At 23.9% G+C, this 25,559-nt stretch overlaps 9 protein-coding genes across 17 annotated transcripts; 3 read left to right on the plus strand and 6 right to left on the minus strand.

The window, feature by feature from the left end:
* Positions 1-72: 72 nt before the first annotated feature.
* Positions 73-3,741, plus strand: LOC122711006 (probable ATP-dependent RNA helicase DDX23). The gene is made up of 10 exons (XM_043929344.1): positions 73-146; positions 466-1,057; positions 1,136-1,468; positions 1,546-1,968; positions 2,100-2,226; positions 2,307-2,430; positions 2,528-2,643; positions 2,719-2,979; positions 3,111-3,285; positions 3,375-3,741. Exons 2-10 carry the CDS (start codon positions 474-476, stop codon positions 3,596-3,598), a joined length of 2,367 nt encoding a protein of 788 aa, XP_043785279.1. The 5' UTR covers positions 73-146; positions 466-473; the 3' UTR covers positions 3,599-3,741.
* Positions 3,742-3,885: 144 nt separating this feature from the next.
* On the minus strand, positions 3,886-6,313 carry LOC122711007 (lysosomal acid phosphatase-like). 4 transcript variants are annotated; one of them, XM_043929347.1, is made up of 8 exons: positions 5,989-6,313; positions 5,551-5,633; positions 5,235-5,333; positions 5,137-5,164; positions 4,925-5,055; positions 4,644-4,829; positions 4,226-4,561; positions 3,886-4,132 (listed from the first exon to the last, which is right to left on the minus strand). In XM_043929347.1, the coding sequence occupies exons 1-8, from the start codon at positions 6,038-6,040 to the stop codon at positions 3,956-3,958; spliced, it is 1,092 nt and encodes a 363-aa protein (XP_043785282.1). In that variant the 5' UTR covers positions 6,041-6,313; the 3' UTR covers positions 3,886-3,955. The 4 variants fall into 4 exon arrangements, with proteins under 4 accessions (XP_043785282.1, XP_043785281.1, XP_043785280.1 ...); XM_043929346.1 differs by having other exon boundaries at positions 4,925-5,058; XM_043929345.1 differs by having other exon boundaries at positions 4,925-5,164.
* Positions 6,300-11,564, minus strand: LOC122711009 (snRNA-activating protein complex subunit 1). 3 transcript variants are annotated; one of them, XR_006346041.1, is made up of 6 exons: positions 11,311-11,564; positions 10,875-11,172; positions 10,453-10,787; positions 10,139-10,300; positions 8,735-8,907; positions 6,300-6,358 (listed from the first exon to the last, which is right to left on the minus strand). XR_006346041.1 is itself a non-coding variant. In XM_043929351.1 (4 exons), exons 1-4 carry the CDS (start codon positions 11,451-11,453, stop codon positions 10,168-10,170), a joined length of 909 nt encoding a protein of 302 aa, XP_043785286.1. In that variant the 5' UTR covers positions 11,454-11,564; the 3' UTR covers positions 9,734-10,167. The 3 variants fall into 3 exon arrangements, 1 of the variants encoding a protein (XP_043785286.1); XR_006346040.1 differs by lacking the exon at positions 6,300-6,358 and adding an exon at positions 8,477-8,617; XM_043929351.1 differs by lacking the exons at positions 6,300-6,358; positions 8,735-8,907 and having other exon boundaries at positions 9,734-10,300.
* LOC122711008 lies at positions 7,225-9,677 on the plus strand. Its single transcript, XM_043929350.1, has 7 exons — positions 7,225-7,802; positions 8,023-8,226; positions 8,292-8,582; positions 8,772-8,896; positions 8,957-9,074; positions 9,148-9,314; positions 9,435-9,677. Exons 2-7 carry the CDS (start codon positions 8,032-8,034, stop codon positions 9,658-9,660), a joined length of 1,122 nt encoding a protein of 373 aa, XP_043785285.1. The 5' UTR covers positions 7,225-7,802; positions 8,023-8,031; the 3' UTR covers positions 9,661-9,677.
* Positions 11,565-12,007: 443 nt separating the features above from the next.
* LOC122711102 (aspartate--tRNA ligase, cytoplasmic) lies at positions 12,008-14,912 on the minus strand. The gene is made up of 12 exons (XM_043929538.1): positions 14,728-14,912; positions 14,535-14,572; positions 14,378-14,462; positions 14,084-14,267; positions 13,795-13,897; positions 13,401-13,725; positions 13,168-13,339; positions 12,948-13,095; positions 12,679-12,868; positions 12,529-12,609; positions 12,340-12,451; positions 12,008-12,270 (listed from the first exon to the last, which is right to left on the minus strand). Exons 2-12 carry the CDS (start codon positions 14,570-14,572, stop codon positions 12,107-12,109), a joined length of 1,602 nt encoding a protein of 533 aa, XP_043785473.1. The 5' UTR covers positions 14,728-14,912; the 3' UTR covers positions 12,008-12,106.
* Positions 14,913-15,202: 290 nt separating this feature from the next.
* On the minus strand, positions 15,203-17,458 carry LOC122711000 (prohibitin-2). 2 transcript variants are annotated; one of them, XM_043929334.1, is made up of 6 exons: positions 17,207-17,458; positions 16,809-17,071; positions 16,406-16,723; positions 15,937-16,014; positions 15,756-15,852; positions 15,203-15,542 (listed from the first exon to the last, which is right to left on the minus strand). In XM_043929334.1, exons 1-6 carry the CDS (start codon positions 17,313-17,315, stop codon positions 15,346-15,348), a joined length of 1,062 nt encoding a protein of 353 aa, XP_043785269.1. In that variant the 5' UTR covers positions 17,316-17,458; the 3' UTR covers positions 15,203-15,345. The 2 variants fall into 2 exon arrangements, with proteins under 2 accessions (XP_043785269.1, XP_043785268.1); XM_043929333.1 differs by having other exon boundaries at positions 15,203-15,557.
* A 352-nt stretch (positions 17,459-17,810) lies between these two features.
* Positions 17,811-18,798, plus strand: LOC122711200 (succinate dehydrogenase cytochrome b560 subunit, mitochondrial-like). The gene is made up of 5 exons (XM_043929738.1): positions 17,811-17,884; positions 17,966-18,022; positions 18,111-18,310; positions 18,381-18,523; positions 18,609-18,798. The coding sequence occupies exons 1-5, from the start codon at positions 17,865-17,867 to the stop codon at positions 18,711-18,713; spliced, it is 525 nt and encodes a 174-aa protein (XP_043785673.1). The 5' UTR covers positions 17,811-17,864; the 3' UTR covers positions 18,714-18,798.
* A 100-nt stretch (positions 18,799-18,898) lies between these two features.
* On the minus strand, positions 18,899-20,708 carry LOC122711106 (replication factor C subunit 3). 2 transcript variants are annotated; one of them, XM_043929549.1, is made up of 6 exons: positions 20,656-20,708; positions 20,378-20,469; positions 20,083-20,220; positions 19,850-20,015; positions 19,409-19,727; positions 18,899-19,333 (listed from the first exon to the last, which is right to left on the minus strand). In XM_043929549.1, the coding sequence occupies exons 2-6, from the start codon at positions 20,462-20,464 to the stop codon at positions 18,976-18,978; spliced, it is 1,068 nt and encodes a 355-aa protein (XP_043785484.1). In that variant the 5' UTR covers positions 20,465-20,469; positions 20,656-20,708; the 3' UTR covers positions 18,899-18,975. The 2 variants fall into 2 exon arrangements, with proteins under 2 accessions (XP_043785484.1, XP_043785483.1); XM_043929548.1 differs by having other exon boundaries at positions 20,579-20,692.
* Positions 20,709-21,718: 1,010 nt separating this feature from the next.
* Positions 21,719-24,869, minus strand: LOC122711145 (ras association domain-containing protein 8). Of its 2 annotated transcripts, none has more exons than XM_043929629.1 (10): positions 24,739-24,869; positions 24,523-24,649; positions 24,220-24,330; positions 23,842-24,147; positions 23,604-23,750; positions 22,991-23,152; positions 22,796-22,912; positions 22,587-22,726; positions 22,204-22,511; positions 21,719-22,079 (listed from the first exon to the last, which is right to left on the minus strand). In XM_043929629.1, exons 2-10 carry the CDS (start codon positions 24,592-24,594, stop codon positions 21,979-21,981), a joined length of 1,464 nt encoding a protein of 487 aa, XP_043785564.1. In that variant the 5' UTR covers positions 24,595-24,649; positions 24,739-24,869; the 3' UTR covers positions 21,719-21,978. The 2 variants fall into 2 exon arrangements, with proteins under 2 accessions (XP_043785564.1, XP_043785563.1); XM_043929628.1 differs by having other exon boundaries at positions 23,391-23,750.
* Between the last annotated feature and the right edge of the window lie 690 nt (positions 24,870-25,559).

The following is a 25,559-nucleotide window of genomic DNA, read 5'->3' on the forward strand; positions in this document are numbered from 1 at the left end:
ATCTTATTAAATGACTAAACTAAAATTATCGCTTGCATTGAAAAGATAACCATAATCATGTCTTAATTCTGTATTGTAAACTATTGCTAAGAGTGATTTAGTGTCAATTTTTTGATTTATTAAAAGAAGTTATTAAATCCTATTCAGTAAGAAGAAATTGTTACATTTATTTGTATTTTGTAATTTTTTAAAACAATTTGAATAATTCTATTCGGCTTGATTATATTATGTATTTTATACATAACTATTGACAACGTTTAATCAAAATATTATGCATATATTACATATTAATATTTATAAGAAATATTATGTAGAAAATAATTATTAATATAATAATACATAATATTTATTTTGTTATTTATAAATATATACATATATTATATATATATATAACAAATATTTTAAAATTTATGATTCTATAACCTCTTATATTAATTATAAACAATTGAATAAATTAATTTACAGAAAATTCAATGGCTCATGATAAAAAAAATATAAAACGTAGTCGATCGCGTGAACGAGATCGTGAACGTGATCGGGAACGTGAAAGAGATCGAGAGCGACGAGATAGAAGACGTTCAAGAAGTAGATCAAAAGATCGAAAAAAAGATAGAAAACGTTCAAGATCACGTGAAAGATCACGGGAAAGAGATAGATCACGCGAAAAAGATAGAGATAGATCAAGGGAAAGACGAGAATTTAAAGACAAATCAAAAGATGAAAAAAAACGTAAACCGAGTCCTATATTTGTTTTAGAAGATGAAAATAAAAAAGAAACTAAAACTGAAGCAAAAAAAGAAGAGGAAGAAATTGAGGAAAAGCCAAAGCCTCCTCCAAAAAAGGAACCGCTAAGTTTAGAAGAATTATTAGCTAAGAAAAAAGCAGAGGAAGAAGCACGTGCTAAACCAAAATTTTTAACTAAAGAAGAACGTGCTGCTTTAGCATTACAGAAACGTCAAGAGGAAGTTGAAGCTATAAAAAAACAACAAGAGGATATACGTAAATCTTTTCATAGTGAAAATGCTGGGAAAGATAGAGAATGGGATGATAGGGATAGGTATATAATATTTATCTATATAAATTGAGTTCATTAAATAATTCATTAAAATTTATTTTAAGATATTTTGTAATACAGACGTAGAGATGGTCAACGTACACGAGAGGAAGAAATTAAAGATAAGGATAAAGAAAAAGAAGTAGAAGCTATTAAAGAACGTTATTTAGGATTAGTGAAGAAAAAACGACGTGTTAGAAGATTAAATGATAGAAAATTTGTATTCGATTGGGATACATCAGAAGACACATCTGTTGATTACAATAGTATTTATAAGGAAAGACATCAGGTTCAATTTTTTGGTAGAGGAAATCTTGCTGGAATAGATATTAAAGCACAAAAACGAGACCAAAGTAAATTTTATGGAGAACTATTAGAAAAAAGAAGAACAGAAGCTGAAAAAGAACAGGAGAAGTATGTATCTTTTTTTGAAATTTGAACTTATTCTTCATAATATATACTTTTACATCTTATTTATATTTATTTATTAGAATGCGATTAAAAAAAGTAAAAAGAAAAGAAGAAAAACAAAAATGGGATGATAGACATTGGTCTGAAAAAGCTCTTCATGAAATGACAGAAAGAGATTGGCGTATATTTAGAGAAGATTATAATATTACAATAAAAGGAGGACGTATTCCTGATCCAATTAGATCATGGAAAGAGTCAGGATTTCCAAAAGAAATTCTTGATATCATTGATAAAGTGGGATATAAAGATTTAACACCTATTCAAAGACAAGCTATTCCTATTGGACTTCAAAATCGTGATATTATTGGAGTTGCTGAAACTGGATCTGGAAAAACTTTAGCATTTTTAATTCCATTATTATTATGGATCACTAGTTTACCAAAAATTGAAAGATTAGAAGAAGCAGATCAAGGTCCTTATAGTATAATTTTAGCACCAACTCGGTATGTTTTATCTATATTATTATCTATATTTTTAATCTTTGTTTTATTTTTCTATAAAAAAGGTTTTTATAAAAAAGATAATATATTTTTTATAAAAAAGGTTTTTATAAAAAAGATAATATATTTTTTAGTGAGTTGGCTCAACAAATTGAAGAAGAGACTAATAAATTTGGACAACCATTAGGTATAAGAACAGTTGTTGTTGTAGGTGGTCTCTCGAGAGAAGAACAAGGATTTAGATTGAGAATGGGTTGCGAGGTATAAATTTTATATAATCATTTACTGATAAAAAAGGACTTGCAATTTGATGCATTTTAAAATAATTCTATTTCTTGTAGATAGTTATAGCCACACCAGGACGATTAATTGATGTATTGGAAAATCGATATTTGGTTTTAAATCAATGTACTTATATTGTATTAGATGAAGCTGATAGAATGATAGATATGGGTTTTGAACCGGGTATATTTTTAATAATTTATATATATATATATATATATAATTTATATATAATTAATTTGTATATATAAATAATATTAATTATTATACAAATTTTCAGATGTTCAAAAAATTTTGGAATATATGCCAGTTACAAATTTAAAACCAGATAATGAAGATGCTGAAAATGAAGAAAAACTTTTAGCTAATTACAATACAAAGAAAAAATATAGACAAGTAAAAAATAATTGATACTACATTTTATCTAAATTTAAATACATATAATAAATAATATTTATTGTAATTTTTTAGACTGTGATGTTTACAGCAACTATGCCACCTGCAGTTGAAAGATTAGCCAGAACTTATTTAAGGCGACCTGCTGTTGTATATATCGGTAGTGTAGGAAAACCAACAGAAAGAACAGAACAAATAGTACATATAATGGGTGAAGCTGATAAACGTAAGAAGTTGATGGAAATACTTAGCAGAGGAGTTGAACCACCAGTCATCATATTCGTTAATCAGAAGAAAGGAGCTGATGTTCTTGCAAGAGGTTTAGAGAAATTGGGTGTAAGTTTGAATTTTGAATTTTAATTATTTTACATTATACTTTTTTTCCTCTTTTCTCTAAATCAAATAAAATCATATTTTATATTTAATGTAAACTCAAACTTTGATATAATATTTAATTCTTTTATTAGTATAATGCTTGTACTCTTCATGGTGGAAAAGGTCAAGAGCAGAGAGAATATGCACTTGCTTCGCTGAAAAGTGGTAGTAAAGATATTTTGGTTGCTACTGATGTAGCAGGTCGTGGTATTGATATTAAAGATGTATCTATGGTCATTAATTATGATATGGCTAAAACTATAGAAGGTAAATATATATTACTAAAAGAAACGAAATTGTTAGAACAGGAATATATAATTATATCAAGGAATATATTATTATTTTTCTGTTTCTAGATTACACACATCGTATTGGTAGAACTGGTCGCGCAGGAAAAGCTGGTCTTGCTATTTCATTTTGTACAAAAGATGATAGCCATCTATTCTATGATCTGAAACAAACTATTCTTGCAAGTCCTATATCTACCTGTCCACCTGAATTATTAAATCATCCGGATGCTCAACATAAACCTGGTACAGTAGTTACAAAAAAACGTCGAGAAGAAAAAATATTTGCCTAAGAAAAAAAAAATCTAATTATAAGCGATTGCTTCGACATGCTATTAACATATGCATATGTTTCTTATATATTTTTTTATAGCAAGTAGAATATAAACAAAGTATGGATATAATAAAAAAGTAAATAAAGATGTAAATAAATACATTTTATGAAAAATTTTTAATTAACATTAGAAATTAGTTTAAATTAAAAAACTATAAATATATTTTAGATTTAAAATACAAAAATTATCATTTTAATAATTTTTCTAGAAAAAATATTCATTTTCAATTCATCTTTTTAAATGAAGTTATTTATTGTAATATTTCTTTTACTATATTTCTCATGATCATTTTGCATTTTTGCTAAATAATCATAATTAAGGAAGTGGTGCCGGTGGCGGTTTATATTCTCCATTAACTTTACATTCTTCGTTCCAATTATCTGGGATCATTGGATTTAAAATCTGTATAAATTTTTCAAGAGGACATATTGTTGTACATCCAGGAATTGTCAGAGGATATGGTTCATATTCAGTAGTATTTCTTAAAAATATCTAAAAAAAAAAATAGAATATAAAAATAATAGAAATAATTTTTATATTATATCTTATCAAGTTTTTTTATATTACTTTATATTCCTGCTTTACCTGAACATTCCATTCATCATTATTTTCATGCAATTCAATCATTATCATGATATTATAATTTGGCATTTGATTATTCCATACATGCATGACATCCATTAAAGTTACAATAGTACTATCATGACCAATATACATGAACATTTTCCTTATTTCGGGTTTTAAAGTATTATTTTTTTTCGCTAACATATCGGTAATAATTTTTTTAAGAAATGGTCCTCCTTTAAGTCTTTTAAGAACATCATTATATACATTTAATTGAAAATCATATAATGTAAGTGGTATCAGTTTATCAGGATAATAATTTTTAGTCCACTTGGGAAGAATTAAATTCATATGTTTCTAAAGTAATCAATTTACAATGTTAATAAAATTTCTTTAAGTACGTTACATATAAAATAACATATTAATTTTTTCTGCAAACCTCTGCTGTTAATGTTCCATAAAGTGAGTTGACATCATTTGGAGTTGAAATCACCATACCTGTTAAATTCGTTAATTCTTTGTAAAATTGTTTATTCTCGTCTTGAATTTGTTGAATTTCTGGTAAATTCATAATTGCGTGTCGTAATTTGGCATATTTTGGACATGTATCCCATATCAGCATTAACTATAATATATATAATTCATAAATAATTTAAATATTAATTTAATAACAATAAACATAAGATTAATATTATGCATAGAGTAAAATAAAATATGTACTGTATCTTCCGAACGGGGTTGATAAAATAAGGTAACTGGTTGCCAAGCTAAATCACGTTTAAAAGACTGTTTTTCAGTTGGTTTCCACAAAGCTGCTGCTTCTAACATAGCAGACATTTTTGTACGATCAACTGCTGTAGATTGCAAATAAAATATATCAGGACTATATATTGGACCCAAAAAATTATTATATTTTTTTCGTAGAAAAAGACCTTGATTGTATTGATTTCTTCTTCCTTCCTACATAGGATTACTTATGTTGATAATAAAAATATCGTTGATATAGTAATAGAAATTGTAAAAATATTACATTTGTTAATTGTCCCCAACCATAAGGTTCCATAGAATTATTGAGATAAGGATCATTTGGATAAGTATCCTGAGGTGCTCTCTCTCCATGTCTCATTATCTAAAAATTTATTATCATGATTAGAAATTCATATCTTTTTCATTAATCATATAATAACATTAATTCAACAGCAAATACATTTGATTCAAATAAGCATATATAAATTTATAACATGTATAAATTTTATATTCCAAAGAGAAAAAATATTTACAATATAAAAAATTTATTTTCTAAATGTTCTTAAACTTTTTTAATTTAAGTTTTTTTTTATATTTACCACTGTCACTAGTCGGAGGCTATCATTTTCAATTTCTTTATTATGTTTACTTGTCTTAACATTTTCAATTAGCATAAGCAATTCTAAAAGATAAGAACAAGATACTTTAAATTATAATTTCAAGTATTCTGAAACTATATATATAACTATATATATAATAATAAATACTTGAGTATTAAAGATAGTTACAGAAATAGAATATATGTAGATAAATGTTGTAATCTATATCTATATCTATATTTATCTATATTCAATATACCTATTTATTTTCTATATTTATATCTGTATCTATATCTCATATTTTTTGTCATTTTAAGAAACAAATATATTTGTTTAAAATTTAATATATGATATTTAAGAACTTATTAACTAAATATATATATATAATTCGTACAATTATAAAATAATAACAATAGCAACAGCAATAATAATAATTACCTAAAGTTGAGTAGATAAAATTCATAAAAAATATAAGTTTAAAAACAATCATTATTAATTAAAAATATTAAATAAATTTTTTTCGAAGTTTCTAAATTCAATTGAACTTCTGCGAGTTATTATACGCGAACAGAACAAACACATACTGGGGCTTTAAGGAGTGTCAGCAGATAATTCCTATGTCCCCACCATATAAAGAACTGTATTATACAAAAATATTGTTTGTAAGAAATCTATTGTATACTCAAAATTTCTATTTTGTATATTCAAAAATTGTTTCATATATTAATTATATTACACATATAATATAGCAGAAATATAATTCATATGTATTTTTCGTATTTTATGTATTTTGTACTTCATATAGGACCTAAAAAATAAAATATAAATTAGTAATATATTAAAAAAAATCTTTAAAAATATAATAAAGTTTAATTATTTAATTTTTAATCTTGTTTAAATTTTTATTCTTTAGGAAAAAATATAAAGAAAGCAATGATTAAGTTGTTATGCAATGAGCATAACATTGACTTGCATAATTTCTATTGTCGTATTAATATATCAAATTTATTATCAAATATTTATTACTTTATATTTTTCATTGGAATTCCATTTTTAAAAATAAATATTACAAAATTAAAATAAATTTACAATAGAAAATAGAAAAATTTATAATAGAATGTTACAAATCTATTGTAAAATTACATCGATTTGTGAAAATAAAAAGTATAATTTTTAAAACCTTTGAATTTGTTCTAACTAGATAATATGTTAAAATGTTAATATATATAAAAGAACAAGTTGAATATTCTAAGCCGATATTGATTTGTTTTTAATGAAATGTGAATGTAATAGCGGCATTATGATAACATTTAAACTATTGCATATAATAGAAAAAAATATTTTACATCATGTAATGTGAAAAACAACTATAACAACATAAAAGAGATATTACTAGAAAATACAAAAAAAAAATACGAGTAATGATATTAATATGCAATGATAATGTATAAAAATGTATTCGCTTATATAATTCTTAACTATTATCACCTTCATCTTGATTCTAACTATTTCCTATCATTAGAGTTTTATCAAGTAATATAATTTATAAAATAATTTTTCAAACTATTAAGTCTATAAAAAAAAAAAGAAAAAACGAAAAATATAAAATATTATAAACATTAATCAAATTAGTTCTTTAAAGAATAAAAGAAAGAAAAATTTGTGTTAAATGAATTATTCATTTCAAAATAAGTGCCGATCGAAAAATTTTAATTCTATAATTTTTTTATTACAATGTACTATTATATTGACATATATGTAAAACAAAAAATACATTAATACAAAGATATGATAAATGTTAAATAAATCATTCCATTCGAACTTCAAAAAACTTGCCTATACTTATTTTATCGAAATTTTTCTACTATGAATCTCTTGTCATTTTTTATTGTCAAGGCAACGATATAATCAACCAAAATATTCATTTGTTTTACCAAAATATCTTTCAACCGTGTTATCCTTTGAACAAGTTTTTATAGGTATCTACAAGGATTGATTTCCCTCATCGCGATCCGAAATTTCTTAATCGCTGTATAAGAACATCTAAGATTAAAGTTACATATGTAAGCATCTTAGTGAAGTCAAAAAATATCAGAAACGTCGAAGACGTGATTTCACAAAAAGGACCTGGACCTGCAGATACGAAAACCGCTTCAGCCGTGGATCGCATAAACGAGGGTAGTCAAACGGCGGTGTCGAAACCCCGGAAATCGCGTCGCAAGAAGACAAAAAACGCTACAGCCAATTCCAAGGTTTTTTTTAGATTCTAAGATCATTTTTTAATTTTTGATTTTAATTATTTTTTTCATTAAGTTTCATTTCTCTTTCTAAAAAATATTAAAAAATTTATTTTTAAAATTAAAAATCATTTTATCAAAATTAATGAAATTGAAGAATCTCTATTTTTTTTTTTATTATTAATTAATTAATAAATTTTTTTTAATAATTTTTATCATATAATATTAATTAAAGGCAAAAGCAATGACAACTCCTTGCGGCGAATATCGGAAGGAGATCCAAAAATGTAACGTTCAAACAGGAACACAAGCGGTAAATCAACAACCATGTTCCATACCAGCAATTCAAAGTCAAAATACCTCAACAGCACCGATGCGACCGAGATCTCTTTATACAGCGCACAGTTATCACGCACAAACAGATGAAACTAATTTCCAGGTACTTTACCTAATTAGTACAATTACCACTTGTCATAGTTGAAAGTAATTCATTCTTTCCTTTAGCGATACAGTGAATTTCCCAAATACTTTGAAGCACCGCCATCGGAACAATGGGGTGGATTAGCCGGTGCAACAGCATTTTCTAATTCAACAGCATTGTGGCGACAACCACGAAATTCTAAAACTATTGCACCATACTATGAAGAAACATGCATCTACGCAGAAAACTGGAGAGAACATGATACTGATGCCGCTATTGTAACTACACCACATGGTACAATTTCATTGAGACTTCACAACAGAATTCGGGTTGATATGACGATCGATCGAGCAGTTAGAGTAATTAATTTTAAGGTATCTTCTTTTTTTTCTATTTTATAACAAGATTCCTGTCTCAAATAAATTTTAATACCATGATTAAAATGTCTTTGCTTTTTAAAAACAGCATAATACATAAATTCATAATAATACAACAATACAAATGGTAAATAATTTCTAATACTTACATGATTATTATCTGAATTGCATTTATCGTCAGCGTAGAATAACATTGTACTATCGTTGAGCGGTTCTGGAGCAGCTGCAGCATTACTCCATCCAAACGGAAGAATATATCAATATGGATCACGAGTTGAAATCCTGGCCCATGATGCCCACGGCAATAACAAGTCAGTGGTATCTGTATCATCATTAAAGTATCATTAACAAGTAATATTATCCTTCATCAGATACGCAAAGATGTGGTATAAAGGAGTGAGCTTTACTTCAGAACAATGTGCTCTAGTTTATTTAGTTGATACGGCGGGAACAAGAACAACTACGGATTCATTTTCAGATATGAGTCAGGTATGAAAAATAGAAATTTTTTGTAAATTAAAAATAATTATACTAAAATATTGTTTTGCTCTTTAACTTTTAGGACTTTTCTCTTAGTGTTTTTTACTCTCGTTCCCGGCACGGTCCAGCATGTTTGCAAGAAGCTACGGCAGCTTTAGGTGCCGCTCAATACTGGTTAACTAATGAAGGTGTAGAAAATTGGATCATTAATAATGTTAGAGTTTCGCAAACACCTGATGGTCTTGTCAGGTAATTTTATTCATAAGAATAAATAATATAAAATATAAAAAATAATATAAATAATATAAAATAATATAAAAAATATTTAATTATATTAATCAATAAGAATATGAATTATTTTTTTATTAGGATTGCTCGAAATAGTAACAAATATCAATTACGAACATCACCTAGTAATGGTACAGCTTCGTTAACGACTCCATTTTTACATTGTACTGCATCTCTTGGTCAAACATCTCATCTTTTTGTGCGACGCGGTGAACGACGCATGCATTATGACGGAACTAGTTTTATTGTACGAAACGCGGGTCATAGTGCTGGATTCGACGACAACAATCAATTGAAAGTTTATTAAGAAAATTTAACATGAACTTATTACCGTAAGCTTTATAAATGTTTATTGGCGGCAATAATAAGACTTATTCAGTATATAGATTTAATTTTAATGCCGTAAATATACATAAAGCTACATAAAAATGAAAAGTTACATTTTTGAAAATTAGTCTCTGATAAAGTAACTTATTCACGAAATCTATAATACATTTTACTCAGTTTTTAAGTTTAGAAATTTAATTCCATTTTAAAGATGTTTAGTCATTTAATTGAATTGTCTTCACTTAAAGCATGTGAAAAACATAGCTACAATAAGATAGAGTACAATGTATTCTACGAAAGTTTTCTTTAAATTTAAAATGATTAATATTTCCACTCACTTGTTCCTTATACTTATTTTGTACAATTTCCAATAAAAGACAATTTAAGAAATATTATTTACTTATTATAGATATACATATAATTTATCTTTATAAAATTTGTTGTTATAATACACTTACAGATAATATGTATATTTTTGTTTTTGTTATTAATCAAAATCTTCAGATGAATTAGAATCATAATCATCAAGTTCAAATACTTCATCTTCATCAGATTCATTTGATTCTATTTGAAAATCATAATCAATTAATGGCCGCATTTTACGTTTGGAAGTTCCTTTTCTAAAATATTAAAGCATAATACAATTTAAAAATAACAATATATAATATATATATTGTTATATATATTAATAACAATATATAATATAATATAATCTAAAAAAACAACAATATAAAAAATAAATATCATAAATATATTAATTATAATTACATACAATTGGGTTTTTTTATGTGTTCCTTTTGAAGTAGAAGAAGTACATGCTTTTTCAGAATCAAACATACTTTTTATTTGTTGATTTCTCTTCTGTTCTTCAAACTTTTGAATATCATTAATAATTTCTTCAGCTATATTTGAATTGAATAAATTTAAACTAGTACCTGAATCATTTTTTAATTTTAATAATTGTTTATTTTCTTCATAAACTTTACTAATTTCATTTATTTTTGATAACATTTGATGCTTGTCAGTTAAATCTTTTAATATTGGTAATACAGAATACGGATTAAAACATTGTGCATTCTTTACACGATATTGCTTTTCCAATCCAAACTGGAATAAATTATATATAATATTTTCATTTATATATAATGTAATACATATTATTTATTAAAATTAAGAGATTTTCATTATATATACCTCTGAATCAAAAATACAAAAATGAAATGCATTATCTACAATTAGTTTACATAATATATAATTAGCATCTAAGTGTTCTGCTTCTTTTATTTCTGCATGAAGTTCCATAATATTTTGCCAATCATCTAATTTAACTCTAATCTTAAACTGATCTACTGGCATTTTGTAATATATTCCATATAAAAGATATAATCCTCCAATACGTTCTTTAAATCGAGGAGGTAAAAGAAGAAATTGTTTACATATATTCAGTGTTTCTTCACAAAATTCTAATAATTCTAAAAAAGTTGGACGACCTCTGAAAATGTAAAAAAAATAAAAATTACATTTTAAATTCATCATTTATTTGAATAATTATAGTTTTTCAAATTTTATAAATATCTATTATAGTAAAAAAAACTATAATTAAATTTAATAAAACTTTATTTTAACTTACGTAAAAACCAGTGAAAATCTCATCGTTTTCCAAATTTCACAAAAAGTTTGAAATCTAATGTCATCTGCCTTCTCAAAACGAGCAATTAATTGTTCACAATCTTCTTTGAAGCCGCTTAAAATCAATGATTTACTTGTTGTCATTTTTAGATCTTGATATCTCTTAATATATTAATCACAGCACTAATGAATTTTTTAAAAATATAAATTATTATTTTAGTCTTCTTTAACATAAAATTATTGAAATTAAAAATTTTTTTATTAAGTTTATATTTATAAGCACTTCGTTGACATAATTCACATTCTATATGACGTGTTACGACATCTATGAATGAAATCTATGAATAAAATTTATATTGAAAGGCGGTTTACTTAAAATGAAGTAAAGTGAAAATAATTTCTAATATAAAATTTAATAATATAACAAAATTATAAAATTAATTAAATGTCATTAATAATTAATTCAAAATAATTCATATTCTAACAATTTATAAAAATTTAGAATCTCATTATTATTTTAATGGAATTATTTTAATATCAAAAAACGTTAAATATTAAAATATTGCATGTACTTTCAAATATATCAACATTAATTAGTACAATTAATTTATTATTTTAAGATCGTTTATTTTTATATATTATATTCTTTATTATTATATATATATATATATGTATTTATGAATATATAAATAATTAGAAACATTCAAAATATTCATTTATTAATTTTTCTCAGTAATAAAGTAATTAAAAATTTAATAAATATATTATCACTGCACATATTATTTGAAGTTGAAATTCTATGGCGTAATGCGTTTAGGATCCCGAGGAAACATTGAAACTTTTCTTATATTGTCTAAACCAAGATATAACATAACAACACGTTCCATTCCAATTCCACCACCAGCATGAGGAGGACAACCATACTTGAATGCATCAATATACGATTTTATCTTTTCTAAATCTATAATTTAAAAAAATATTTATATACTTTATTATAAATTATAAATATAAAAATCTGAAATATAATTACCAATTCCGTGATATTTTGCACGTTCTGTAAGAAGTTCAGGATCATGAATACGTTGTGCACCAGAAATAATTTCTTCGCCACGCATAAACATATCATAAGAATTTGATAATTTCTGCAATAAAGCATATAATGTACATATATTATGTACGTATATTTAACATAATATTGCGACAAGTTGAATAAACTTACAGGATTATTTGGATCTGGCATTGTATAAAACGGCCTTACTGACAATGGATACTTATCCAAGATGTAAAAATCTGTATCATACTAAATAAAAAAAATAAAAGAGTAAAAAATAAATTTAAATTTGTAAATATCTTCAAAAAAAGAACCTACTTTTGCTTTAACAAGTTTTCCTAATAATTTTTCATCTGGTGTAGAAAGATCATCTTCTTCACCCAAAGTTATGCCAGCTTCTGCTAATAATTCAATAGCATCACTATATTCTAATTTTAAAGGTGGATCTAAAAATTTAAATGGTTCCACATTATATTGTTGACGTACAGCCTCGATTTCAGCAGCATAACTGAAGTTAAATTTTATAAAATTAATATTATATATATTAGAAAAAATATCTTTTATATTTATTAATAATTTTTACCAACTTGTTACGAAGACCTTTAAACATTTCTACAAATAACTGTCCAATAGTCTCAACTACTTCATGATAATGATATTTAAATGCCATTTCTAAATCAAGACCGACGAATTCTGTTAAATGTCTATGTGTATTAGAATCTTCAGCTCTAAAAACTATATAATTATATGTAATAAAATGTTTTTAAAAAATTAAATTTAAATTACATTTCTGAAATTGAAAATCACCTGCTCCTACAGTAAAAACTTTATCAAAATCAGCTGCTATTGCCATTTGTTTATAAAGTTGTGGAGATTGTGCTAAATAAGCATTTCCTTTAAAATATGATACTGTAAATACATTTGCACCACCTTCACTTGCTGCAGATATTATTTTCGGTGTATGAATTTCAACAAATCCCTATAAATAAAATTTATAAATAAATTTCTGCATTACAATTATAATTTTATTAATAACTTACTTTACTTGTAAGTATATCTCTAAATAATTTACAAATTGCTGCTTCCACCCGATATATAGCTTGATTTGCAGGAGTTCTAAGATCTAGAACTCTATTATCCAATCTTGTATCTTGATTCACTTTTATATTCAAAATATTGTCATCAGCTTCTTCTTTTATTGGTCTTGAGGCATCTTCAATTTGTAAAGGTAATTGTGGTTTCGCAATACTTATTACAAAAGCTTTTTCAATATGAATTTCTACATCTTTTTGAGTACATGACTCAATTTGAGAAGAAACACATTTTACAACTGCTTCAATATCCACAATAGATTCTTTAGTAATACTAAAAAACAATATTGTGAAATTGTGAAATACAAAAAATATAAGTTTACTAATAGATTGTGTCACTTACTTAGATATAAACTTAATCATTTGTTTGCTAACTTTATTATTAACTGCTGCTAAACCTTGTATTGTATAAGATTGCTGTCTTAAAACAATAAAACATTGTTTACCTATTAAAAACATATAAATATAGAAATAAATATATAAAGAAAATGTAAAATATAAAAATATATAATAATATATATAATAATATATATAATATATAATAATTATATAAAAAAAATGTATAATATAAAAAATATATAATAATAAATATCACATATATATATATGCAATTTTATTTTTAAATAATATACCTTTAGCACGACTTGTATGTAAACGTCCTCTTAACCAAACATTCTGGTTTTCTAAATTAGGATTCAAATCTTTAATATCAATAAATTTTCTTTCTGCATATTTTTCTTTACTTTGTATTAATCCTGTTTCTCCATATTTTCCAATTGATATATCCTCTTCTTGAATAATATTTGATTGAGCTTGCTACATATATATATATATAAAATTCAAAAAATTTTTTATTAAAAATTAATTTTAATATTTTATATAGAAAATTATTTTTTAATTAAAATATATATAAAAATTTGACTTACAATTTGAGTTTTACGTTCAGCTTTTTTTATTGCTTTTTCTCTTTCTTTTTGTTGTTTTTTAAGAGCTTTTTTAGAAAGTTCATCACTTAAAAATAATATAATAAAATATAAATATAATTTTATAATGATATATAATTTAAAAAATTAATTCATTTACCTTCCTGTAGTTGAATTAATAGATTTTTCTTCCTTCATCTACAAAAATGATGCAATATTACTTTAATAAAATCTAAATTTATTATAAATTATTAGATAAAGAAAAAAATACATAAATATAAAAAAATGATTATTTAATAAATATAAAAATATAAAAATAAAGATTAACTTAAAAAAATTTTGAAAATACACACCTTTTGATTTATTCAAACTTGAAAATTGTATCTATGTAATTGCTGACAAGCTCTTCTTATCGTATATGAATAGAGGTTATCTATATTATAATGTATCTAAAAATTTGCCGGAAGTACAATTCGCAATTTTCAAGTATATTCTGAAATAATCTATTCCTGTTATTAATCTTTCTGAAATTAATCTATTTATTTTTTTAATAACTTCTCTATTGATTAATCTACTCTTTTTATTAATTAAAAAAAAAAGAGGATATATTACACGATAAAATATAGTTCATTTACACAAATTTTTATATTATAAAAATTTTATTATAAATAATCTTATGAATATCATAAATTTGAATTTTATTTAAAGATAAAAGAAGAATAAAATAAGGATAAAGGAATAAACTGTAAATTAAACTTTATTTCGATAATTATATCGATAATTTGTAATAATGTATTATTAAAAAATTATTAAGATATCTTCACGAATTCCCTTAATATAACATAAAAAAAATTTTATCTATTGATGACAGTAATAAGATTTAAGGGTAAGGAATATATTAGATATAGATAGGAGATGAGCTCGCATCGCAAAATCTCTTCCGAAATATAAAATTAAATTTAAATTTGAGTTCAAGAAACAATCATCTTTGCTCCATCATCTGCAGAATCCAATAGAATAGATATTTGTTCTTCTGAAGAGGGTACAGAAGATTTAATTAAGGGTTTTTCATTGATTTTCACTGTTGTTTGTTGCTCAGACGTTAAATGTTTCACCGCGCTTTGCATTGTATCATTCCAGTTTTCCCAGCTCATCATCCTTTTATCACCTGAAAAAACAGGAGCTCGAGATTTGCGAGCGAGCATCATCTTACCAGAGGACATAAAAACAATAACAAGACTAGCTGCAATATTTTTATATCTACAATCATCTAATGATTCTTATTAACAATCTTTTTTGGTATCTACATATATAATATTTTGAAAATTACTTTACACCATATAATTAATATGAAAAATTTTATGCTGTTTTTATTTCTTACTTTTTAGTTTATCTGAGGAATCATCAAATGATGGATCTTGAATATTTAACATCAAACCATTCCCGCTAAGATATAAACGGTTTGGAGAGTTTGCAATCTAAAAAAAAAAAAAAAAAAAAAAAACTCATTGTATAATTCTATGATAATTTATTATAAGAAATAAAATTTTTTTTGCAATTACCGTACGAGAAATATTTTGTGCTGCACGAATTTTTCGTAATTTTAAGTAACCTGGATTTTGACTAAGAGCTAAGCCAAGGTACACAGAAGTTAAGGATATTTTAAAAAATAATAAAAAAATTATAGATATGTATATATTATATATATATATATATATATATATATATATATATTCCCAAAAATATTGAATCTGAAATATTTGTATGCCAGTCAATGGCAAGCCTATCAAAGCTACTATCATGGTTCTATTAATCTATGTACTCTATGATTAGTTAATGTTTTTTGTTAATAACTTATTAGCCTTAATGAAAGTTTTTATAAAAGAAAATATTGCTTCAAATTACCTTAAGAATCGAATGTTCCAACATTTTTGGGATACCTTATATATTTATTATATATTTTTTATATATTTATTATATATTATATATTATATTATTTTTATTATATTATTTTATTTTTTTAAAGGATATCATTTTAGCAGCTTCTGCTTCACCCTCTGCTTGAACAATTTTTTGTTGTTTTTCTTGTTTTGCTTTTTCTACAAAGAATGCTGCTCTTTGTGCCTCTTGTTGAGCAACTTGTTTGGATTCTACAGCAGCAGTATATTCTTTACCAAAACTTAATTCAGTTATTGATACATCATCTAAAACAATGTTGAAATCTCTAGCACGTTCAGTTAATTCTTTTCTTACTAAATTTGACACCTGCTGCCTTTGTGTAATTAGTTGAGATGCATTAAACTTTGCAACAACTGATTTTAATACTTCATTACAAATACTTGGTAAAACCTAAAAAATAACCATATTTTTACAGCAATAGTAAATTTTTAAATTGAAATTTTAATATTAAAAATATAATAAAATTTTATTTAACCTTTTCATCATAATCAAGACCTAACTGACGATACATTGTAGGTAAACTTTGTGCATCAGGACGAGAAAGCACACGAAGAGAAATATTGACCATTTGTAAATCTTTGGATCCTGTAGGTGAAGATAATTTTCTAGGCCTACTTCTAATATCATAAATAATTGGCCAATGAAACCATGGAATACGAAAATGAAGACCTTCAGTTAAAATATCTTGTTGAATTCCTCCTAAACGTGAGAATATAATTGCTCTATGACCAGCTTCCACTAAAACAATTATAAAATTAATGAAAAAAAATTTCTGTTCTAAATTATTAATTTGTATTAATCCATTTAAACTTATAATAATGTATATATTTATTTGTAATAAATATCAATTTAATAGAAATATGTAGATCAAACCTGTGTACATAGATTTCCAAACGCCATAACCCGTTACGCCGACCGCTGCAAGGCATGTAGCAGCAACAGATACTCCATTAGGAGCTTTAGGCAATTTAAATTCATTCATTTCAGTTTGTAATATTTTTTACTATAATTATATTTATATATCTTTTTCTGATTTAATAATTTTTAATAAATATTATTTTTCAAATCAAAAATGTAATAAGAAGCTTCGTAAAACGGAAGGCATGAACCGGTAAAGAATTAAATAGTCACAACGAAGAACGTTACTACGGAAGTATAAGAGGAAGTATAAGAAACTATAAGATGGCTATGCTATATATAATTTATTTTAATTAAAGACTTATTTTCAAATAACGATGATTTGAAAAATGTTTTTATTTATTATAATAAAAATTAAAAAAAAATAAATTCGCTTCTTATTCTTTTAATCTCTTTTCTTATTAGAAACATTTAACAATAAAAAATAAAAGTAATAGAAATGTAAAAATCATATATAAGTTATATATTTTTAATTCGAAATAATCTTAATTTTCATTTGATCGAATTATTCCATAATTTCGTCAAAATAAAGTAATAAAAAAAAATATTATAAAAAGATATTTTAAGATATCTATAACATGTTTATTTAAAATTACAATATAGTCACAAAAACATGGCGCTGTGTTATATGAGGTAATAAAAATATTACTTAATGTTTTTTATCATATTTTATTTTAACTGATAATATTAATATTAAAAATTGACTTTATTTAGATTGCTTTCTCGAAGAAGCATTGATCCTTGTACTTTTCGGAATTTTTACACTTGCAGGTAATTTATTATATAATGCGTAACCTTCATTTTATTTGAATGTTATTTATCCCGACTTATTATAAATTAAATTAAAATAATTTCTTAGTTCACGAAATATCGCTGTCTCGAAACCTTTATTTAAAGAAACTACAATTTGTGAAACTCATGATGAAAAGAATTTGCGCCTCAAGAGACCTTTGTCACCACATTTGACTATTTACCAAATTCAATTAACAGCATTTCTTTCAATTACACATCGTACAACAGGCATGATATTATCAAGTTATGCTATGTTATTTGGTATAGGTAAGATTATTATTTATCTTTACATAAAATAAAGAAAAAATAAATTTAATAATTTTTATTGTCATTATAGGAACATTACTCATCCCAGGAGGTATTCCTTGTCTCATAGAAATAATCACAGAATTAGGTTTATCTGCTCCTGTTCTTTTCGTAGGAAAAACTTTACTTGCTTTACCTGCTACATATCATATATTTAATGGATTGCGTCATTTGGTAATTTTTATAGAAATTATTACTATATTTATTAGAAAAAAATATATATTTAACTAAAGTTTCTTTTTATTGTTAAAATTTGTAGGCTTGGGATTTGGGAATGTTCCTCACAATTAAGGAAGTGTATAGTACTGGTTATGCAGTGATTGCACTATCAGCAATTTCTGCTATTGCTCTTGCTGCTATATAAATTTAGATAATTATATTATGTTGATATAACTTCTATCAAAAATTAATTGTATTATTAGATCAATAATAATTTATCTTGTACTTTGCGCAAATTATATTAAATTTATAACAAAAACAGAACTAGATGCTATTAGTAATTAATAGATATTATTAATAATTAATTTTTAATAGTAATGTAAACAAATTTAAAAATTTATTTAACAATTATATTTATATTTTAATATATGCATATTTAAATATATGCGAATATGTTAATAAATATATCATACAAAACCTTCAAGAGATGAATCAATAAATTTTTTATAAATTGCCATAAATCGCGCAACAAATGCTTCTAAATGAAAAATTGGTTTTGACCCTTTGTGCATTCTATGTTCATATTCGGCTGCAACTGTTGCAATTTCAATTTTTAGCTGAAGATCACAATTTTTTATACATTCTTGTAAAAGACCTTTAAATATCAAATCACATGGAATTGCATGAGTTAATAATTCATAAAGTCTATCCCTTATTGCAAGAAGTTTCTTTGGACTTTGTTCACTGACCATCATATTTGCTGTATTACGAATATACACTTGCCAGTCTGGTTCTGTAATATTTTGATCTGCAGTAAATGGATATCTAAAAATGAAAAATTAATATTTAAATTATTGTAATTAGATTTATGTAAGAATATCAATCTTTTAATATTCTTACTGTTCAACTTTACAAGCTTCAAGCATTAATATAGCTCGTCTAAGATTTCTACCACTAGTTTCTGCCAATCTTGTAGCTAGTTCATCTGGTAATGTTAAACCTTCGCGTTTACAAATTGTATGCAAAATATCTTTTATATTTTTTATTGATGGCGCTGGAACTCTAATTCCTAAACATCGTGATCTAATGGCTGGCAATACACGAGATGTTGAATTTGCACAAAGTATTAATCTACATGTAGCAACATATTTCTCCATAGTTCTTCGAAGAGCATGTTGTGCATCTTTTGTCAACTGATCCACATTTGTGAGTAATACCACTAATAAATTATATCATAATATTATAATAAGTTATTAGGAAATATATAAAATTAAATAATTAATAATTACTAAAATTTATAATTAAAATATTATAACTAAAATATATAATTAAAAAATTTACCTTTAAATTCTTTTTGGCCATTTGGATCTATCTGATGTGTTTGAGCTGTTGTTTTTACTAAATCCATCACTACAACTCTATCATATATGCCAACATCACTTGGATTTACTTCAATATGATAGTTGCTACTTATTGTTGAAATTTCTAATTTTTTTTTAGAAGGCGTCTGAAATCAATAATAAATTTATTTTTTTATGGAAATTAAACTAAATATATAAAAATATGTTTTATACTTCAAATGTCATTGTTTCCATTCTTAATCTCTCAGTTCCACTTCCATATAATTCTTTTATAATACACATTATACGAGTCTTTTTTCCTGCCCCTGATGGTCCATAAACTAATAAATGTGGAAAATCTCCTTTTTGTATCTAAAATTATAAAATAATTTATGAATAGAAATAAATTTCATTTATATTTAATAAGGAATGAAAAAAATAATTATATTTAATAAGGAATGAAAAAAATAATCATATAATTTTGGCATAACCTATCTTTTAAATTATATATATTCTAAGTCATGATTACCATGTTTTTTAAATAACTTGCTTGTTCTTTATGATAATCCAACTTTCCGAGTGTTGTTGGACGATATTTATCCACCCAAAGACTCATATTTGCTTGAAAAATGTATAAAATAAATGTTATTTAAATCTCTATTAAATTTATAATTTAATAAATTATTTAAATATCACGTTATAATAAATTATAATAATAAAATAATCATACTTCGAATATTGAACTTATTTAGTAATGTTTTCTTTTATTTATCTATGTATTTACAGTTATTTATAAATTAAGAGTACCTTATTTATTGTTTTCTAAGGTACGGAATTCAAAAACGCGCGAAATTATAATCTCATCAATCATAGATAAAGTATTTAATAGATCTCATAATCATTTTATAAAATTTGATTTCGATCTTATTTGGAAGGACCATATATTATTCATAATATAAAAAATATTTTTTTTTTATTATATTTATATTGTATTTTTTAAAATTTTACAAATATGTATTTATATTTATATTTGTAAAATATATATAATATATCAATTAAATAAATAAATATATTTCATATTTTAATTTTAATTTATTTTAATTTTAATTTTTATTTTTATATTTTATTGTACAATATATGTTTATTCTTAATAAAAAATTAACACACTTTGGTAAACATTATAAAAAAAAACAAATCAATATTATCGACAATAAAATTACAAGATTATAAGTTTTTAAAAATGAAATTACATATGAAATATAATGTACTATATACTTATTCATTACATTTAAAAGATAATTACTAATAATGGCAGTGTGAAAATGTTATTTTAATGAATATGCATTAACAATAATCATAAAATAAAAAAAATTATTATGATATAAATCAAAGCAAACTTAAACAAACTTAAATAAATGTAATAAAATAAATGCAAGTTAAACAAATTTTATATAAAGTTAAATTTGTTAAATGAAATGCAATGAATTTGATTTTGGACTGAAATTTAAAAAAAAAAAAATAATTTTTTAAATATTTAGAAATATAGTTAATGTAAATTAACAGAATATAGAATAGAATTTTTCAGACTTCATTATCACATATTTTCAACGATATGTACAAGATACACAATACATATATATTATGTTAATATTTTAAATAGTGCATCATATAAATGCACTTAATTCACAGAATTATTTTGATAATATAGAAAATATATAATCTTATCTCAAGTAATAATTTCATGAAATTTGTAACAATTTCTAAATACATTTTCTTAAATTACAAATACATTTTCTTAAAAACATGCAAATAATATGTGCATGATTTATAATAGTAATACTTTGGATAAATGTATTGTCCAATTCTTTTTTGTGCTAAATATATACAAATAATATTTAAATTATTAATTAAACTTATAATTAAGTTTGTCGAAAATTATATGGCCAGTGAATAAAACAATTAATGTATACATGTAATACAAAAGTAAAAGATCTTATTGACTTACGTTGTAAATTTCTACTTGATGTGCAAATTGCACATATAATTCTACATGAAATGTTTAATTGCTTACTATATTAAAAATAAAAAGTATTATAGTCGATATCGCAAAGTATATCGAATAACACATGTTTATACCCAAACACCATGTGGATTCTTGCTTGTAGGTACTGCAGTCTCCAATTGCCTTGGTGAACCTATCATTTTACGTGTACTACCGGGTTTGTGGGCACCTATGGAATAAATATATAATATTTAATATATAATTATATAAAATTATATAAATTTATATTTATAAAATTATATAAATATAATTATATAAATTTTTAATTATATTTTAATTTAAATTTTGAATACCTTCAAATAATGATTTTACTTGTTCATCTTGACAAGCAACAGCAAGACTTTGTAAATTAGCTTCTTTCATATCCGCTACTAATCGTTCTACTTGTAATTTTTTTTCAACAATTGCAGATTCTAAACTTACTACTTCAAGCTTTAATGTTTCTGCACATTGTGAAGCTAACTCAGCGGAACGTTTAGCTTGTTCTACTTCATTTTGAAGATGTTCAACTTCAGTAATAATTTTACGTTCCATTATTTGTCTTTCATCTGTTTCACGACTTATATTATGTTGTTCTATAGCAAGTTCTTCCATAACTAATCTATAATGCAAAAAAAAAAAAAAATAATTTCAATATTGTATTGCATTAAAATATTTAAATTTAATAAATTTTTACCTAATTTTGTTTTTACATTGAAGTAATTCTGTTTCACAATTCGCCAGTTTTGATCTTAGTAATGTAATTTCTGATTTTAATGTTTTTTCTTGTTGTCTAACTATTTCACTTTCTTCCTCAACATGTGCTAATTCTTTTAACTATAAAAACAATAAATGTAATTACAATTTTATTAATTAATAATAATAATAAATGTATAAAATATATACCTGTTCTTCAATAAGACGTCCCGTAGTTTCCATACGATTTACTTCTTGAGAAATGAAATCTATCTGATGCATTTGTTCTCTATTTTTAGTTTCCCAATATAATATTTCAGCATCAAACTAAAAGATAAATATTGGAATGTATTTAAAATTTTTTTTTATAAATTTATAAGTGTATATGAATTTATAACTTCATACTTTAGTTAGATCTGCTTGTTGGGCATTAATAGTATCACGTTGTTTATTGACTAGTCTTATAAGTTCAACATAGCGTTGAGTGTAAGCAACAGTAACCATATTTTGAGTTTGACCAGATAATTGATTTACAGATTGAGTTTGTCCTTTTGTTTCTTGAAATTCCTAAACATATATTAATAACATTGAAAACGATAATTATATTGTAATATATTTTTATATTTATTTATATTTTATTATATAATTTATTTAATTTTCTCTCTCTTTCCACTTTTTCTTTATCAAAATAATATAAGAAATAATATGAAAAATATAAGAAATATTTTATGTATATGTGTATATGTGTGCGCGCACGTGTATGTGTACGTATTTTATATTTAAAAAATATATTTATCTATAGAACCTGAATAAGATTTCTCTTTAGTTTGACAGAATTACTGGAAGATGGTTGATCTTCTTTATGAACATGAGGACTTCCAATATTTGTACTAGATTGAAAATGTGATCTTCCAGGACTATTTAAATTAGGTGGTGGAGGATCTCTGTATGGGGGTAAAGTTCTTAAAGGTGGTGAAGCTGGACCTGGAGGATCTCTATATGGGGGAACTTCACGCACTTTCTTTTGTGATAAATGTGTGTTACTTTCACTGCTAGTAGCATGGGTAGGCGACTGAGCTGGTTTTTGTATATTCTTTTTTATATTTAATTCCTTATTTTTTAAATGCAATGTAGGTTGAACTATGGCAACATTTTCCATTTGAATCTGAAATATATATGTAAAATATGACAAGACATTGTATAAAAATGATGTTAAAAATATATAATAATTTAAACATAATTTAAACATTATTTACTTCTGTATTATTTTCCATAACATGTCCATGCAGTCCTCCAAATGTTAATGATTTTCTGATATCACGATTTCTGTCAAGACATCCTTGTAAGTCATCAAATTCAGAATTTGGAATTACAGTATTCTTGATATCATCTTGTCCATTATTAGTTGTAATATGTTCTGTAGTAGGACTCATTATACCATTTGAACGTGTACCATGGTTTAAACGAGTTCCTAATGAGCTAGAAGTTTTATTATTTTCCGGAGTAGAACGTCTTAATATTAATTGAACCTCTGAAGAATATTCTCCCCATTTCACTAAAATCTTAATAAAAAAACAATAAATTATTCTGTATTCTTAATAATGAATCTTTAATTATTTATTTTATATTAATACCTTTAAAGGATTTTCATATGGAGCTAAGAGACGTTCATTAGTTCTCCATCTTTCTACTAAAGTGAATCTACCTGTTTGTCCTGTTGCATGGGCTAGAGCATATACTACATCCTAAAAATTAAATTTTACTATATAAATTATATTATATTAAATCATTAAATTCATAAATTATAAATTAAAAATTCAATATTTAAAATTATGAGAATATTATCATAATATTATATTAAATATATAATATATATTAATATATTAATTATATATATATTAATATTAAATTTAAATATTTAAATAGACATTACCAACCTGACATGTAGTAGTTTCTGTAACACCACATACAATACGTTGTATTCCTTCTACCCATACTTTCAACTCCATAACGTCACCAATTTAGAATTTCAAGATTAAACTTTTGCATTGCAAAATTTTATCCCTAAAAAAATTATAAAATTACTTAAACTAATTTAAATTACAACATTAATTGAATATTTCTTATAATAAGAAAATTAATTATATATTTACTGATATACGTTTATATAAATTTAAATTTCATCAAACAATCATGCTTGATAAAGTTTAAATAATATTACAATAATTAGACAATTCGTTGTCTATAACCTTAATCATATAATTATCAAAATGACAGATTTACATCCATGTTAATATAGAAGATAGATAAACTTTCCTCTAATTTTCCCTATAGCAGTTTTGCCACTTATTAAAAAATTATCTTTTGTAACTAGTAATTAAATATGCTTTAGTAAATAAATATTATTTATTATATATTTTAATTTTTTACACATTTTTTATAATATTTAATATTAAATAATAAGAAAATATAAATATGAAACATTTAATAATCTAAAATACACAAAATCCAATTTTGCTTTGTTACTAAAAGAAGAAGCTGAATAAATTAATTATAATACAGACAAGATACAGAATAGATTTAACATTTAATATATTTTTTATCCTATACTTTGAGAGCACTGGAATTCCTTTGTCATCTTAATGTCATTTTCAATATTACCAATTGAAATCAATAACATTAGTAATGGTTAAAATTGGAATTAAATTTCAATTATTAAATAAATAAGAAATTATTAAATAAATAAAAAATAAAACAAATATTCTGTTCTACTATAACTGAATAAAATTGGAAAATTGAATAGAATTTGTTCAAATTTCTAATTAATAGATTAGATAAAAAGACGTAAAATTAATCAATAATATCGTCTTTTAAATTCATAAAATTTATAGAGTAAAAAGAATAAATAATACAAAAAAAAAGATATAATAAAAATTAATCATCAGCCATTTCTTAAAAGCTTTTTACGTCTTTT

Source organism: Apis laboriosa, unplaced genomic scaffold (assembly GCF_014066325.1).
Source record: "Apis laboriosa isolate Shangri-la unplaced genomic scaffold, ASM1406632v1 scaffold16_cov148, whole genome shotgun sequence".
Lineage (NCBI taxonomy): Eukaryota > Metazoa > Arthropoda > Insecta > Hymenoptera > Apidae > Apis > Apis laboriosa.